The 18,042-nt window shown below is 39.3% G+C and overlaps 1 protein-coding gene across 2 annotated transcripts in view; it reads left to right on the top strand.

Annotated features, from left to right (window-relative positions):
- The first annotated feature begins 1,209 nt into the window (after positions 1 to 1,209).
- Positions 1,210 to 18,042, top strand: part of B3GNTL1 (UDP-GlcNAc:betaGal beta-1,3-N-acetylglucosaminyltransferase like 1) — a 131,194-nt gene continuing 114,361 nt past the window's right edge. For both annotated transcript variants that reach the window (XM_082326588.1, XM_082326587.1), the window contains exons 1-4: positions 1,210 to 1,319; positions 5,618 to 5,734; positions 5,863 to 5,962; positions 11,029 to 11,093. In XM_082326588.1, coding sequence (XP_082182714.1) covers positions 1,236 to 1,319; positions 5,618 to 5,734; positions 5,863 to 5,962; positions 11,029 to 11,093 — 366 coding nt within the window. In that variant the 5' untranslated portion in view covers positions 1,210 to 1,235. The remainder of the gene's footprint in view (positions 1,320 to 5,617; positions 5,735 to 5,862; positions 5,963 to 11,028; positions 11,094 to 18,042) is intronic.

Genomic DNA, 18,042 nt, shown 5'->3' with positions numbered 1-18,042 from the left:
CAAGGCATGCAGGCAACGTAAAAGTGCTAGCAGCCTTCGTCGCCAGAAAAAGAAATACTCGTATTTAGCAGTGCTGTTCACAGAGAGACTCTGAACTCAGGCTGGATGGAGAGAAGCTGTGTAGATAATTTGAAATAGATTCCGAGGGTGAATTACTGCTTGGCTGTCTTCCTCACCTCCTCAGTTCTCAGATTTGTGTGCCAACAAACATTTTAAGATAACTCTGCTCTGTTTGCTCCGTGAATTGTCTAGCTGTTTAACAGGCTCTTCAGATAAACAAGGGATAATCTCAGGATTTTGCTCAACAAAGATTGCTTTGTGCGAATTTTAAAAATTCTGAATAGGTTGTTACATAGGGCCTGGTCTTGCAATCCCTTTGAGTTGCGAATACTTTCAAGGGAACAAGTGGTTGCATGATCATAGTTTCAGTAAGTAAATGATCAACAACGATGTCATTACCAGCAACAAGTATGTTCCCATTTTTAAAGGTTATTAAAAATAAAAAAGGCACTGGTAGCACTGAACACACCAGGCTTGACCAAGAAAAGTGCTGATCAGATACAAGTAAAAAATGTCATCAGAGAACAGGTGGGAAACTGCAGGCACCATTCACTCAAGAAACCGGTGCCTCCGCGGACAGGACCTTCAGCCCTGCGCCCCCGAGCCAGGCCGGGGAGCGCCGGCGGCGACTCCGCGCCCGCAGCGAGGTTAAACGTTTTAAAACTTCTAAAACGACACACAGCAGCCTCCGGCCTTCTTGAACAGGCGACACGGCCGGCGGCCCGCCCCGGGTCCCCCCAGCCCGAAGGCGAAGCCGCCCCCGGCGGAGCTGCGCGGCCGGGCCGCCACCCCGCCCTCCCCTCAGCGCCTCGCTGCCCGCCGCCGTCCTAGAGCGTCGCGCAACACCGCGGCGGCGCTTCCGGCCTTTCCCGCCGCCTCATCTATCGTTGTTCCTCCCGCTGGGGCGCCCGCGGCGCGGGCTCGGGGCGCCCGAGGGGGCGAGGCGGGAGCGGGGCCGGGGCCGGGGGGGCGGCCCGGGGGGGGCGGCCCGGCCGCTCGGCCCCGCGGCGGGGAGCAGTGCCCGAGGAGAAGAGCGGGGCGGGGGGCTGGCAGCACGCCGCGGCGGTACGTGCGAGGCAGCCGCCGCCTCCCGCCCGCCGGGAGCCCCGGCGTTACGGGACCCGCCGCCGGTGAGCGGCCCCCCCCCCCCCCGCCCCTGAGGGGCGGCGGCGGCCATGGCGGAGGCGGGGAGAGCCGCCGCCGCCCGCCGCCCTGCGCCCCCCCGGCCGCCGGCGGGGCGAGGCCGCGCCGTGCAGGTGGTACGTGGCGGCGGGCGGCGGCGCAGGCCGGCGGGGCGGGCGCGGGGCAGGGGGAAGGTGCCGAGCGCTGCGGGCGGCGGCCCCGGGCCCCGGCGGCCCCGAGGCTTTGGAGGCGCGGAGGAGAGCGGCGGGGGTTTTCCGGAGGGGCTTTTGGCCTCGGTGTTGTGCTGCTTGGCCTTGCGGAATGGCGGGCCGGGCGCCTTTGGTTACACGGGGTTTGGAAAGAGAGTTTTCAGTTTTTCTTACAGTATTTGATTCGTTTGTTACTACAGTGTTTGGGTTTTTTAAAACTAGTTTTACGAGTTTGTACACACACAACTGATGCGGCTTGGCAACAATTTAGATGTAGTGAGGCAAACATCTGAAAAGCAAAAACGTACAGATTGATGGCCAAGTAAAAATCATAGAACCACAGAATCATTTAGGGTGGAAAGGACCTTTCAGACCATCAAGCCCAACCATTAACATAACACTGTCAAGTCCAGCACCAAACCGCGTCCCGTGAACAGCTTCACGGAGTCTGAGATCCTAAAGACAGGTCAAAGTTTGTGGCCTGAAAATCTTTCTGGGCTTATTTAAAGTCTCTCATACATAAGATTTGACAAAACTGGTATGTTTCTGCCAACAGCCATGAGTTTCTAAATGGTTTGGAATAGTGACTCATATGAAAACTTCATTTAAAAATAACAGTTTCTGACTTCTGTAAAATCTTCAGCAGTGTTAAAATGATTTTTTTAAATTTTCCACATTCAGATGTGGAGGCAGGTAGAAGTCAGCTTGAGCTGAAATGTGTGGAAACGGAAATTAACATTTCTTTTGGAGCTGTTTATCGTATATATTCTCAGTAGAGGATGATGGTGGTAATGTCAGAAATAAGAGATTTTCTTGATGGAAAACGTTCGGTTGCACAGTTTCTGTCACTTTCTTGTTTTAACGTCACATTTCTCCACTTAACCTTATGCTTGAAGTGTTGTTTTTCAGCTGAGGGAAGAGGGGAGGTTTTTTGGTTGAGTGGTACATTTGTAGAGGAAAAGGGATTGAACTACCTGTTAACCATTTCGCATTCTGTCATTTTTGCCATACATCAAAATTCATTTTGCAGCGGAGCCAAGAATCATTATCTTCAGCTTAGTGATGGCAAAACCACATTACTAAAAATACCTAAAATCGCTTCAGGTCTTACTCTAGAAAGTGTGAAGTTCAGGGAAAACCAGGTAGTGTCACAACGCTCAAATCCAGATCTGATTCATAGTTCTGTATTTCAACTGTTGTACTTGGCTCATAGGCCATGAAAATGCCCCTCTGTTGAATTCTGCTATAAATCAGTCTCAGCTAATGAAATTATAATTCTGACTCAGTTGTCACTCGGTCTTGTAATGACAGAAATACATTAGTTGTTTGCAATTTATGTTCCTGTGTTGACTCAAAATTACTTTGAAAGAGCATTATGCATGTTCCTGTAGTTCACTGTTATGGTAACAGTCTTAAAACACATGGAAGGCTGCTGCGAAGAGAACTAGAATCATAATACGTGCTGGGATCGGGAAGTAGTAGTTGGCATAAACTGCAGCAAAAGGACTTCAGGTATTGGGAAAACTGTTCCAGGTCTCCCTTATGCCTGCTTTTAGAGATTGCCTTAGCAAGGCTGGTGTTTCTGACCCTGGAGATTATGGTTTGTCAGCAATGATATAGCTGTAGTTGGTCTTGTTTTGGGACAGAAAAAATAGGTGGGATCTCTTGATCTTACTACCAGCTGGGTCTTTTACTATGAGTCTGCACCTCTAAGCGAAATGGTGCCCTGGTTCATGTTTTTCCCTCTTTAAATGAACCAAGGGGACTGAAGTATTCTGATACAGTCACACGATGGTAGAGGCCAATTTACGAATGCCCAGTTCAGGACAAGTACCATCTGTAACTTTTAAGCCATGCTACAAATGTAGAAGTGAACTAGGGAGAAATGAAAGTTTAGCTCTGCGGTATTTTTAATTTCTTTTTGGCTTTAGAAAAAGAAGTAAACCCAGAAAAAACAGTAGACTGCGTAAGAATGGTAGAACCTAAGGAACCTTTAATATTCAATGTTAGCAGTACTCTGATACTTTAATCCAATTGCTCTGTACACTTATTTGTATGGATTTGTTAGTTTTTCAGGTTTTACACAGAAGTGTCATCAGCAATTCAGCTCTGTCCCTTATTTTGGCAGGCATCTAGCTCATTGTTGTGATAGTTCTGTGGAAGTAGAACTTGCTCACAGTAATGTGTGTAGAAGCATGCTAATATAGTACGAGTTACTATGTTGAGTTCAGAGTACCTTAGTGCCATCAGGTATTTATGGTTTGTTTTACATGTGCTGCTGTTAAAGTACCATTTTTTCTGTTTCCAGTTCAAACTAAACAGAGGTCCAAACATAATCTTAATATTTTGCACTGCTATCCTGACTTAAAACAGGAGTTCATTATGAAAAAAAGCAAAAAAGTTCCAGTTTTACTGTTTTCAAGCCAATATCAAGCTAGTTTGTGATGGCATAGTCAGATTTTTACTAAGTTAATTAGAAAACAAATTGGAAAATCATTGATTTTTCTGGATGTGCACAACTGTAGCTAGTTTATATTGTCATTGGAAGAATTGGAGAGAACGCTTTTCTTTCTGAATGAATATGTTAGATTGATAAGTATGAATGTATAGGGTCGTATTTTAATTACCATCTAAACATAAAGGATATTAAAATCCTGAGTAAATTGAATATATTGGTTTAGAATCTCATTTTTTTCTCTTATTTTTTTAGTCTCAAAGTACTAATCTGAGACGGTTCTGAAATAATCTTTTTTGTCTGTATGTTGTAATTGTAATTATGTGGTAATCAGTCTCATATTTTTATTTTTTATTTCTCCTTATTTTACTTATTTATCTCTCCAGAACAGAAGTCAAAGATCTGCTTTGCTTAAAATTTTAGGTAGCTTTCTTCCTCCTTCTTTTAAATACCCCTTTTTCCTGTTACAGCATCCTGCCAAAAATTAGGATGTTCATTCCTTTTAGACAAGTGTAGGTTTTTTTATTTTGCTGTGAAATGTTGTTGTTTCTTATTTGTTAATCATTGTACCATACATCATACTCTGTAATACCTGTGCGTACATACATCGTACTCTGTAAAAAACTAAGAACACACTCCTCAATGTCCACAAAATCTATTAATGTATGCATTTGCATGTGTTTGCACAACGTACGTGTACTCATGTGTCACTATATCTTGAATAATTCAATTTTAGTATTCTTCTAGTATTTTGTTTCTTAAGATTCTCACATGCTCACAATAGGAACTAATCCTCTGTTTCTTCAAACTATGTGTTTATGGTTACACCACACGATAAGGAGTTTAAGTTCTGTTTCTAGGAACTTCTTAAAATGTCCCATGAGACTTTTTACAAGTTACTTAGGCTCTTTGCCTGACGTTCCCCATCTATAAACGATCCTAACAGGTACAGGTTTGGATTCCCTTTGCAAACATAGCCAGTGTATTACCGTGCTATTTTCTTAGGACTTTGCGTTCCGTAAATGGAATGTATTATTTTTTAAGATACTGAAAGAATTTGGGGGGGTTGTTGGCTTTTTTGGGGTAATGAGAACAGTCGTGAGTACTTGGAACAAAGAAATCCCTCATCTCTGGTTTCTAACCACTTTTAAAATATTTCAGATAAGTTTTCATGCTTTGTGTGTATGTGACTGAAACAACAGAGGCTATAATAGGAAAGCCTGCAACTGAAATGGTAGACTATGGATCTACCTCATTTGTCATCTTCTAATGTGTTTAATCGCAATTTTAGATAGAATCATTTTTAAAAACTTGGCTAGAGCCCGAGGTACAGGCTGCGTATATGAGCATCTCCCATTAGGTAGTAAGCTTAAAGAAAAATTCATGAGTAAGATATATCAATGGAAGACGAAAGTAAAGAGCATAGTAAGAAATGCAGGAATACTGAAAGCAGGTTAGTGTGGTGTTGTAGGTGTTTTGTTAGCATTTTTGGTTCAGTAGCCTCTTCTGTTTCCTTGGAGATCTACCGAATGCCATCTTGTAGAACTCAAAAAATAAAAAAGAAAGTTGGATAGAGAAGAAAGCAGATCATATATTTATAATGAAAATAAAGGAGCTTTGCCTACTTTTATATTTTTAAGATGTATTTTTTGTGAAAGTTAGTTTCAGAAGGATCTGGCACTTCCCCTTTTAAATGAATATTCTTATACTGTAAGTGAACAGAAATAGTGCTTACTGACATACATTTGGATTTTTGTTTGTTTTTTTGTAGTCTGTCATTGTGCCTGTTCACAACAGTGAATGCTGGTTAGATGAATGCTTGAAGTCCGTTTGGGAACAAGATTTTAAAGAAAGCATGGAACTGTCAGTTTTTAATGATGCCAGTAAGGTATGTTTCAGACCTTATTTAAAATACTGTCCAAGTAAATACCATCTGTGATAGGAATTTTTGTTTTGGACTGTGTTTGGTTCACCATACAAGTTAAAATAGCTATGTCTATGTCATCATTTTTCTAGGATGGTTCAGCTGAAATAATTGAAAAATGGAAGATCAAGTTGGAAGATGCTGGTGTTCCAGTAATCGTTGGTAGTAATGATTCATCTCAACCTCAAGGTGGTATGTAGCTTAATAGTGATTTTTTTGAGAGTTAGGTTGTTACCGCAGGCATCTTCTGTTTTTTAGTTTGAAAAGTGTCTTTGTAGCCACTTGCATTGCAATGGAAAAAAACCCACGTTGTTTTCCAGAGCTCTCCTTTCGAAAACTCATCTCCATTTAGAATTCGGTCCTGTTGGTTTTGGCTCTGTAGAATTTGTTTATATGTCCAGGAAAGCAGAACTTGGCTTAACACTTGTGCTCTATTCTGCAAAAGAATTTTGTTTAATTGTAATATACACAATGTTGTTAATGCTTACAATTTTAGTGTGGCTTTCTGATAGCTGATTTATCTTGAGGAGATGGGTTTTAAGGAAAAAGAAATCAAAATTTCTTACATAATGATTTAAAAAGTAAATGCATATCTTGCAGTATGGTAGAATAGATCCCGAAATAGAACAAAATACATTTTTGATATCCCTTTGATGATCAGATCAAAACACAGGTTTCAGAAAAGTTTTGATGTGAGCTAAAAAACTCTCACTAAACTCCTAAGTAACAAGGGGCTAAACCAACATGTTTGGTGGGCTGCCAGGTAGGTGTGTGGTGGGATTCCCTATTGATTTACGTGCTAATACAACTTGCATTTACCCACTGGAGGAGATAACAAATCCATCAGTTTTTCTTTTGCTTGTTTTGGTGGTTTTATGTTTGGAGCTTTTTTAGCAGACAAGCTTGCTGAAATGTAAAACAGAAATAAAAGTATATTGCTCTTTGAAGAAGCTGGGGTTGAATGGCATTGAAGTTGGAACATCGTGTCTGTGTTCTGAAGGAGAACAGGACAAAGCAAGCAGAACAGTGTGCTCACATTTTGTATGGGAGCTGTATAACTAATGTTCTATCATTCTGGATTTTGTGGCAATGAGTAGACAGGTAGGAACTGATACAAAACTGGTTCCAAATTTGTGTCTTTCAAGTTATCTCACTTAAAAGACACGCTTTGGAAACAGTGTAACACAACATGTGGTCAGTTTCTGTTTTTTAACAAAATGTCCTGTTTGTAACTGGAAAGAAACCCAGGCTTATTACAGTCTCCTCAAAATGGTCTTATGAAAAAGCCCAGTTCTGTTTCAGAAGGCTTAATTTTCATCCCCTTGTTGAAACATGCAAATAAATAGGAGTTTGTGCCCTGAATTCATCTGCAACTTGGTATAGGCCCCCTATTTACTGTCATTTCTTTTGGCTCTAGGCTTCTTGAAAGCTGTTTTCTAAACAGTTGTCAGACCTAGCAATACTGAAGTAACACAGCATAACTGTTACTATAAATATTTGTAGTATTTTAATATCTGGAGCATGAACTGTTGTTGTTTTGACAGTGCAACTTGTAATAGTAGCATTATTGAGCTGGTGATGACAAAAGACAGGCAAGGTTTGTAGAGGGAATTTTTCTCTTTTGGGCAACTGGTAAAGCTGGAGTTGAGCAATGTCAAGAATTGCTTGTATTCCTGGAAATTTATCTATCTTCTTCCCCCCTCCTCAACTGGTGGGGGATCAGCCTCATTTCAAATCTTACTTCTCTTACTAGTTGATGATCTAGAAGCTAAGTAGGTTGCAGTTTCTCAGGAGAAAAGTCAAAGAATAATACCAGAGGTTGTTAATTATGGTACTTAGGAAAGTTGGTTAGTAATGTTTTGTTAATACCATCTTGTGATGTCATATGTTTTCCATTTTTATAAAATGTTTTCTACGTATAAAGTCTTGTTCCTAATAAAGTATTGTATTAGTTGTGTGTAAACTAGTTTTTAATTTCCAATAACATACAGGTGCAGTGTTTTGACAATAATTTATGTTAGAATTCTGAAGTCAGTTCACCTTTGCACTTTAGGAAACTGAAACTAAAACTAAGTTCGAGTTGTGAACTACAAGGAGTATATTGTGCCATTAGAGATATGTCAGATTATTTTTTTTTTTTAACATGCATTTGTCAGTGTTGGGATAGCTGAAACCTGAACAAACCTTTAATAAATTGGGGGGTGAGGGATGCAGCTGTGAGCATTGTTTTAAATAATAGTATGAAATGCATAGCTCTCTAAAAAAACCAAAACCAAGCTTATTCATGTGGAAGTCACTCTCAGGTCACCATTAAAATGAGGACATCTTTTCTTCATGGTTGTTACATTTTAGGAGCAGGTTACTTGAAATCCATAGTATTTGTTTGCTTTCAGTGATTTACTTTTATTATGTTAAGGACTAGTTACAACTGTAAGGAGTCTTTCCTTTAAAAGAAGATGCTTTAGTACAGAAACAATGTACTAGTCAGGCTTCACATCTTCAACTATTTACACAAGATTAGGATTTATTTCTGATTCCTTTCTAACATGTAAAAGAAAGGGGGGGAACCTAGGAAAAAAGAAAGGGTCACTTGCCTAAAAAAAGGAAACCTTTTTCTTTCCAAGAGTGAGGAATGTTAATATCTCACTGAGGCTTAAGTTTTTACGGCTGTAACCATGGTAACAGGCTCTTTTCACCAAGTAAGCAGGCCTTACAAAACTCAGAGACCTGGCACAAACATTTAATTTTGTTCAGTAGAGTAATATTAAAGAAAATTTTTTACTCATGCCAAACATAGGATTCGTTGTGGTGAAACAATTTTTAATATCTAGTTTCTTCTATGGGGAGTTGTGTCTCTCTTATTAATAATTTTAAAAATATGTGTATTTTCCTCTCTCCCCGCTAAAAAAAATAGCTGGTATATGAAAAGCTTCAGGATGGTTTCTGCCTTAATCTTAGAAACGTTTTCCAACTTTTCTCATAACAAATATTTAATATTTCATTATTTTATTTGAAGTGTTTTATTTGAAAACAAGATCTGAAATATTTCAGAAAGTTCCTAGGGTAATATAATTGTCATCTTGTAGTGGCCTTTGAGCCTCCTTCACTTTCTTCCTACATTATTGATTCCTAGTACTTTGTTATTTTCTACTGAAGATTGTTGAAATATTGGGGTGTACTACTGACAGCATTGAAATGTACGTACAGGCTGCTTTACAGCTGGGAAAGATGTATGAGAGTACTGATTTGATTGATGTTGGGCCAACTGAGTTCTATCCTGTTCTTTAACCTCTTGCTTTAGTAGGGACCTCCGCAGTACTGGGGTTTTGCCTGTTTGGCGTGTCCAGACCTGCTAACTTGCATCAGTTGTTTCCCACTAAAACTGCTCGTGCCAGGATTGAGCTCTGCTGTTGTGGTAGCCACTGACTTTGCCAGCTGCTTTTTTACTGCCAATAGGAAGGAGAATGAGAGTAACTGTATATGCGAGATTCATATGTTTATAAAAAGTAATATGTAAATATACGGCAAGATAATACATCCAAGAAATCCATGATGAAGAGAAGTTAAGGTCAGGATTAAAATACTCAAAATACGTAAGAAAAGAATAACGCAATTCTAAGGAAGGGTGTTTATTAGCAGTGTTCTGTTGGTAGTTGACATAATGTTCCTTTGAGGCAGTGAGAAATGCAGTCATAGGTCTTTTTTCTGTACTTGGACAATTCAGCAAAATAGCCAAGGAGCATGTGCGTTAAAACTAAGTGAACCTTTGAGCCCAGTTAAATTTGTTTCCTCAGCAAACTTAAACCTGTATCACATAAGAAGAGTAGAGAATTACAGAAGTCTGCTTTTTTCAAATGCAAAATCAGGAACTCTAGGGATAATATTATTTAAAATTACCCTACTCCACTTCATGGTGAGATTTTCTGGCTTTACGTTTCCAGTTTTCCTATGAAAGAATAAAAAACCCACAGTATTGCATATCTTCACATCACTTGGTTTGCATGTCAGGGCAATCTTTTGCTGGATTCCCTGACTTGATTCCATAAATACTTTAAAGAAGCTTAAATGTTACATATATGACCGAGTGGAATTCATATAGCGTTTTTCAGAATAACAATGGATATAGTGTGGGCTTTTCTTACAGTGCTGCCCAGGAGAAGAATTCAAAGACCAGAGTGTTCTTAGGTAGGCCTTGTAAACACACAAAAACTATCCCAAGTAAACACTCCTACCTTGCAGACATATTTTGGTGGTAAGCAGAGTTCATCTTATTGCTGGTTGCTGCGGTCCCATCCTTACCCTTGGCTGTGTATTCCTGCTCCCCCCTGGCTTTTTTTCTGGCTCTGCCATGTGTTTAACCCTCCGGTGCTGTCATCTGCTTCAGAAATTAAGCTGACAAAAAAGTTTTCTTCTGGTTCAACTTCCTGAAATGGCTTGGTAAAAGATTCAACAAGTGTCAGGGGTCAGAAACTAAAAGACCTTAGATGCCAGTGTTGTCCTTTGACTGAATTTATGTTTCAGTGTGGTCTTCCATAGATGCTATAACATATTATGGTATAAATAAACCAGGTTTGTGCTCCTTGTACATATATTCTTCTGCTTTGGCTCCCCTCTGCATTACATATGCCACTACATAAATGATGCATGAAGTTTTTGTATTCGCATACTTTATATTTAGCAAGCATAATGGAACAGAACTTTTTTTTTTAGTCCTTCTGAGGACCTGGCCCCCTTATGGGAAGAACCAGTTGCCTAGCAATCTCTTGTTCTTTCTTTGCCTTTTTATGATTTGTTACTATTTGTTATGACTTAAGAGATGAATATGTATGTACAGCCAGGGGTTTTCAGCATCTGCTCATTGCAGGGCGGTTGGAGTAGATGACCTTTAAAGGTCCCTTCCGACCCAAACCGTTCTGTGATTCTATGATCTGAGGTACTGGATGTGAGACCTCGGTAGCTGGACTCTTCAAGATATAGATTACATGTTATGTCTTTGTGGAGGCTTAGCAAAAGTAGTCTAATTCTACTTGGTGGTAGAATTCTAACACGTACAACTGATAGCCACTCAGAGATGAAGTCTGAAATAGGCATACTATTAAAATATTTACAAATTACCTGGTTTTAAATATGGAAAAAATTGTGTACTTTACCTGATACTGATTTTCGTATGTCCTTTCATCTGTTCCTGACTGTAGTAAGACTTAAAAAAATGGAAAGGTAAAAAGTACCCCATAATTTTATCTTTGTTTTCTCAACAGTTGGATTTGCTAAAAATCAAGCCATAATTCAGAGCTCAGGAACCTATCTCTGCTTTCTGGATTCAGTAAGTTAATGCGTTTTGTCTAACTTAGTTTTGTCAATAAAATTCTTTTGTTTCTAATGTAGTTGCTGGTTTACCTTAAAGACAAGCTGCTTAAAGGTGTTTGGGTGTTAAACATGCTCGTTACTATTTATAGCCGTAAAGCCATCTTCCACCTGTAGAAAGTCTACGGCCTTACACTATTCTTTGATCCTACTGGATTTCACAAGCTATTGTGAGCAGAGTTGGGCCAGGTTGGTATTTAGGTGTTTTCAGGATTTTTCTTTCCCACATTCTTCAGAAAATTATGTTGATGAGAAACTAAGAGCTGATCTACTGGCTTTTTGATGCAAAATAGGAAAGGTCTCACCTTCCATCTTGAATGTTTTTCCTGTCTTTTGTTGGATACCTTCTGTAAACCCATTCAGCTCACTAACCCACAGATAACTATCTGACTCTACGCAGCTTAATATGCAGTGAAGGGTTTCACAACTATGCATAGCTGATCTGAGGAGCGGTGCCATGTGGCTAGGATAAGGCAGGAAGAGCAAGACCTTTAAGGCTCACTGCTCCCATGTAATTTCACCTGAAGGTTGATTCTTTCCTCTGAATTGGAACTGAACTCTGGTTTAGTGTAGTACTAGGAGGAGCTGGCTGCTGAAAGTGTAGGTTTTCAGGTAGGATTCAGCTTGATGTTATGATTGTCTGTGCTTATTAGAAAGCATCGTGAAAGCAGGGATGTAATCTCTACAGCCTTATAACCACACAGGTTTTAACTTGAGTAATCTTTCAGTTTGCAAACTCTGTTTGTTGGAGATAAACAAATAGTAACAATCTAGTAACTAGATAGAAGGATTTTTTCATCTGTGTGCTAAAATTTTGTGAATTAATCAGTGCACTGTTGCAAGACATGGTTAAGTGCTGGTGTATTTCTTCTGACCCAAGGCAATGCAGCAGAAATTTCTTGTCTTACCATTTAAGAAATTAAGTTTTGCAGGTGGCTTTCCTGGCCTTTGTTCGTGCTTTCATTAGGCTATTACTGTACTTAGTAACAAAGTGTGCCTTTTTAAATGAGTTTATTTGAATTCATCCTGGTTTCCCTTTAACAGTTTGGGTTTGGATTTTTTTGTTTGTTTGTTTTACAGAGTGTATTTCATGTAAATCTATATACGTAGGTTTATGGCGGGTGAAGCTTTCAAATGCAATGTCTGATACATATGGGTGTATATGGGTATTTCAGAAACAAGATTTTGAACATCCATTGAATACACAGAACTCACAATCACATATACAAATTGATGGCGTTTGGAAAGGTCAGTTTCTCATATATCAAAACCCAAGTATTTCATATCCAGCACTGAGCACCAGTGTCTGTTTCATAAACAGATTATTTTGATGAAGTATGAGCACAAAATCCGCTGCTCTGTTTTTGATCACCTGACTCACCAGATTTTAAAAGACTGCATGGACATTGTAAATTATGCCATAAAGTAATTGGAGCGATGCCAGTTTTGTTGAGATGGATGAACTCAGGATCCAGCTCTTTTTGCTTTACTTCAGGTAGACACAAACCCAAGTGCTAGTTTAATTTAGATGAATGATTCCATGGATTTAACTCTCCTATGTTGCGAGTCAGAGAGGATGTTTACATATTTAAAATGAAAAAAAATTAGATCTTAGTTATGATTTGCAAAGTTCAGGTATTCCAGGCTTGGACAGATACCACGTTGTATGAGGCATTCTCGGGAGCACATAGGATGAGTTACATACGTAATTTAACTGAAGTTAGCTGAGTCCAGGTATGCATGAGTGAGAAATTAACCTACTATTCTCTTGTCCTGTGGAGCTTCATTTCTTCTGTCTCAAATCTGTATAGAATAATTTATTGAGGTAAATTTCGGATTATTCTTTCTTTTCGATCCAGACAGATCTAGTTGTTTGTAAATCACTAGCAGTAAACGAGAAAATTAAATTCTTTAAATTTAATTAATTAATATTTTTATAGAGATTTCAAAATTCTTAATTTGTTATTTACCTTATGGTGTTTATACAGTATGCATCTTCATGCTGCTGTGTTGCTTCTATTTGCTGTCTAGCTGTGAAGGGTAAGAAAACATCAGGGGAACAAATTACAACTGTTAAGGAATGTAACAGGTGATGATTTTGGATTTCTGCAAACTATCATTAGCATAAGTTTATATTTAATATAATTAAGACCTACACAAAGTGATTTGATTGAGAATTTTGTGACTTACAGTACGGATAAGCTTGGAAGAATCTACCAAGATTTTCTGTTCTATGCATTTCTATTCCTGCTATTGAGCTAGATGCTTCAAAATAGAAGGCATTCTGAACTGTCAGAAGCCTAATCTTGATACAAAAGAAATAGTAAATGATTGGCATTACTTAAATATATTTTCTACTATCTCTCCTTGTGACTACCATTTTTTGCTGAAAGCAGATCGAAGAAGTAAAATGAATGTGGAAACTGCTACAATTCTAAAAATTGCTCAATATTTTGGCCGTAGTTAGTAAATGTTGTGATAATAGCTGAAACACAGATGTTGCCAGCTGTTTAACAACTCTGCTTCTACACGCCACCTACCTTCTTCATTTCAGTCACCAACCCAGTATCAAGCTCTCTAGGAAGGAATGTTGATATCAGCCTTTTGGAATGTGCTGCAGTAATGCCAGGGAATTGACCTTCAGAAGTGCAGCCCTAATTTCAGGTTTGCTATAGGTGGATGTGGAGAGAAATGGGGCTGGGTCAGTAGTTTGTATACATTTCATATAGGTGGACAAATACCTCGTGGCCCCTTGTACATTCGTTTCACTTCTTTGGGTGAAATGAATGTCCGAGCATATTTGGGAGCATCTTTGGAGTACTGGCTCCAGAGAGACTGTTTTGCTTGCCATTCCAGCTGGAGTCAAGCTGCTTGTGTTATGTCTCTCAACACAGATTTGTGAGGACAACAAATTGGGAAGAAATGTGGAAAAAAAGGTTACAGAGCTCAGAACTGTCAGAATTTGATCAGCCTGTTCTAGTATGAAGTGGCAGCTGTTTGACTAATAGCTATTATGGAGGTTTTTTTGCTGTGGCTGTTGTTACAGATTTCACCTCTAAGCTACTGAGGCATTTTTCCCACCAGGAAAACAAGTAGAAAAAATGAAGATACTTAAAAAATTGTTCACATTTAACACTTATAGTCTCAGAAATCTTGGTCGTAATGATAATAGAATTAACTAATTATGCAAATACATTTCACTGTTACCTTTACTCTTCAAATTGTCTGCAGTTATGACTTTATCTACCAGTTGCATTTTATTGTAACCTTAGTTTGTCAGTTCTCTGGGGCAGTTACCATCTTTGCTATAATCATTTACTCAGTTGCAGCACAGCAGGACTCTTACACTAAAAATTCCTTTTTCTGCTTTGAACTGCTATTTTCATTAACATTCATTTAAACATGCCTATACTTGTATAAGACTATCTTTCTTTAAAAAGGAACGTGCTTTCATTTCATCCTAATAATCTGTGTAGTTTCCCATTATTTCAGGTTTAATCAATGTGTTGTTGGAGGGTTCCTGACTGGTAAAGAAGAAATATAAAAATGGGTCCTTTTTTGACCTGCAGTGTTTCAAACCCAGTCATACTCACCCGAGTCCTTGATGCGCTTGTTTTAGTCTTTTGAAAGGCTCTGTTGGCAACGTTATCGCTATTTCTGAGATTCTTAGCCAGTTCAAAGATGTGACTCTAAACCATGTTGCCACAGTGTCACTGCTTGCTGATAGTTGGAAATGACGTAAGGAAACAGTTAAGTTTTATTCGCCAAAAGCGAGGGTGGCCCACTGGAATTGGCATTCCCATGGTTGGATTGGCAGCTGCTGACCTGTGCCTTTCTGTTTGTGAGATTCGCTTGTATGATTTAAGTTGGGAATGTTAAGTCTTAATTGCTGTGAAATTGCACACTATTCTTGAGTTTCAAGTTCAAAAACGCTTCATTGAGGGGGTATTCATAAAGGTCTTGGAAGAAGGTGGTTGGACCTTAGCTGGCGAGGCTTGGTAGATGTTTCAGGGACTCCAGCCTTCAAGCTAGCTTTCAGTTATAAACAGAGCTGCTTGTTTTTACACCCTCCATAATTTGCTGGGTTTGGAAAGATGCGTTTCTCATTAGTTGCCATTATACATTACTCTACAGGCACTTTTGAAATATTCTTCCTTTCTTTCAAATAAACATCTATATAGCAGAGGAAATGAAGCAGTGATCAAACTTCATGTATTTGGTTTTTGTTGTTGTTTTAACATACTATTCCTTGCAAATGTGGTCCTCTGATTTAAAAACTGAAATAAGCTGTTACTCAAATAGCAGGTAAGGGGATGTAGTGATGAACTCCATTACCAGAAGCCTCTTCTGTGCGGAAGAGTTGTGCATGTTTCTGAATCGCTAATGAGCACCAAAAAAACAAACCACGAGTGCTTGAAGGCATCCTTCCTTTTATTGTTCTGTAAAGAAGTGCATGTATTAAAAAAAGATTAAATCCCTCTTTCTGGAGTGTGAAATGTTAATTTTCTGTTTCATAAATGAAGAAGCAAACCTTCAGAATTTGGTTGCCATAACCTCTGCCTACATAGACCTTCATCTGTTTATGAGTTAAAGTGGGTGTTTGCAATTGTCAGTGAGGGTTTTACTCTCGTCTGAGTTTACTGACTTTGCTGCTGAACACCGTGTGAGTTTGCCTGCAAACGCTCGTGTGCTTTTGTCAGTGATGTAACTGTGAGAAAGATCCAAGGTGATCTCCAGTGAGCACAGAAAAGCTGGATATGGAAAGGCCCACGTCTGCATTTGCTGAACAAATACACCAAGGTGGGAGCTGCCTCGATAGCAAAAATTTCCTGATCAATTGATTGTGATGCTGAATTAAAAGATTCCATAAAAAGATTGTAATTAATTTTATATTGGTGGAAAGCGCTAGTCACTCAGGTGCATAAGAACACCAAGTATATCCTCTCATGTAGACCTTTTTGTTGCCATGCTCAGGAAAAGAAAGGTGCTCAATAAGGACAGCTTCTTAAACTTTGAAGTGTTTTCTTTGTTGTCCCGTTTTTTCTCCATTTAATTCAGAAGTAGAAGCAGAGAAGTAGTATTTTTTCCTATGATCTTGCAAGTACTGACAGATCATTAGGGCATGTTCTGCTCAGGTGACTTGTTTGTGGCCATGAGGGTCCATGATTCTAATGTTTGGTAGTGTGGGGCTTCTATAAAAACCTGCCCTCCGGAAAATGGCCTAGGGTCGGTGTATTTGCTTTGGTACTGCTGTTGACAGGCCAGTTTTTGGAGGTCCCAGGCCTTTTACTTCCCTGCTTCAAGGAGCTGAACGGAACAATAGCAAAGAAAGATTTTCCCTATAGTCTGAGCAGGTGCAGGAACATGAATGACCATCTGATGGATTGAAAGACTTTGGAGATGCCGTACTGTTTCTCAGTGAGCCCAGCATTCCTCTGGTGTTGCCACAGGTTGTATTTTGTGTGTAATAGCTGCAGTGGAAGGAAGGTGCTGCTATTGTGAGGATGGAGTGTTTGGGGTTTTTAGGTTTGTGGGGGTTTTTTTGAGCAGCCAAATACGAAGGAGTTTACAAAAGCATGAGATGCTGAGTCCATAATGTAAGCTTAAGAAAGCGCTTCAATACTGAGCTATAATTAGTGTGTTGTTTTATGGGAACATGTCCTTGGTTTTAAAAAGTAGATGTGTATTATTGTACATTGAGTTGTACGTTTTGTTTTACTTTCTGAAGTGCAAAAAACCCCCACTTTTAAAGGAAAAATCATCAAGTTATCACTGTGGAGTTCAGTGTGGTCCAGACGGCCTGGTTGAGGAGGCCAGGGAACGCTTGTCGTTTGAATTTACCCAAATTGATTTAAGAAACGCATACCGAAACAACAGCAGCTTTGAGTAATATTCTTAAGCTCAGGCTATTGATTCAGTTTTCCTTTTCTTCAACTAAACATATGAGTAAAGTAAAACAAAACAATTAGCTCAGTATAAATTGTGTGTGTTTTTATAAAGAATGGTGCCGCTGGCTGGAAGGAAAACAAGCCAGCTGATAGTTGTATAACTAGCTTTTCTGGCAGCATCTGTAAGTGGTGGGGTACTTGACAGGAGCAAGCCAGCTTTCTGCAGAAGGGGTGTATTTGATAGGAACACAAGCAGGCAGAGTGCCGGTCGGGCTGAAAGGTGATGGAGATCACGGCGCCCCGCTGGCAGGAACACATCTGGGCTTGTTTAGAAATCCCTGCTGGCTTTTCATGTGAAATAAAGTCCTTTTCATTCTCCCATCTTTCAGCAAATGGTTTTCCTGCTCAGAATGGACACTGGAGAACAGGAAGCACGTTTGTAATCAACAAAATTCCTATAAATTCTGGGTTATTTTGAGTGCCTAAAGTAGGTTTCTATTTATGTTGCTTTATTTCTTGCTGTTTACCTGTTTGTTTGGCCTTGTTTGCATGGTATGTATGTACATATTTAGATGACAGTAAACCCAGCATTACCTGAGCCTTTTCGTAATTTTTCTACAAAGTTTGGTGAGTGGGGTCACATGAGATTAGATTTACTTACAGATTCTTTTTTATTTAGCTATCCTATTGCAAGTATATGCTTAGTGAAGGCATGCATTTATCTAGCATTTATTTTAAATCTGTTCTTCTGTCAGTTCTTTCAGTGGGGGAAATCTCTCTTCATCCTGTCTGCCTTATATCTGCAAGGAGACAACCATTAGAGACTTCCATGTTAAGAGGGAAAATTGAATTTCAGTGGAAACTTCTGTTAAACTTCTGTTTTTTAAAATTATATATTCAGTGTACTTCACTGCTAGCCTTGTTACCTTCCCTGCTCGCACCTAGGAGACAGAAACAAACTAAATATACTTCCCTTTTTGATATAGCAGCTACATTCAGATAGGTACTTTTTTTTTTTTG

The sequence above is a fragment of the Platalea leucorodia genome (assembly GCF_965183815.1).
Source record: "Platalea leucorodia genome assembly, chromosome: 14".
Taxonomy (NCBI): domain Eukaryota; kingdom Metazoa; phylum Chordata; class Aves; order Pelecaniformes; family Threskiornithidae; genus Platalea; species Platalea leucorodia.
The sequence above is the reverse complement of the archived record's forward strand: the minus strand, read 5'-3'. Positions and strand labels throughout refer to the sequence as shown.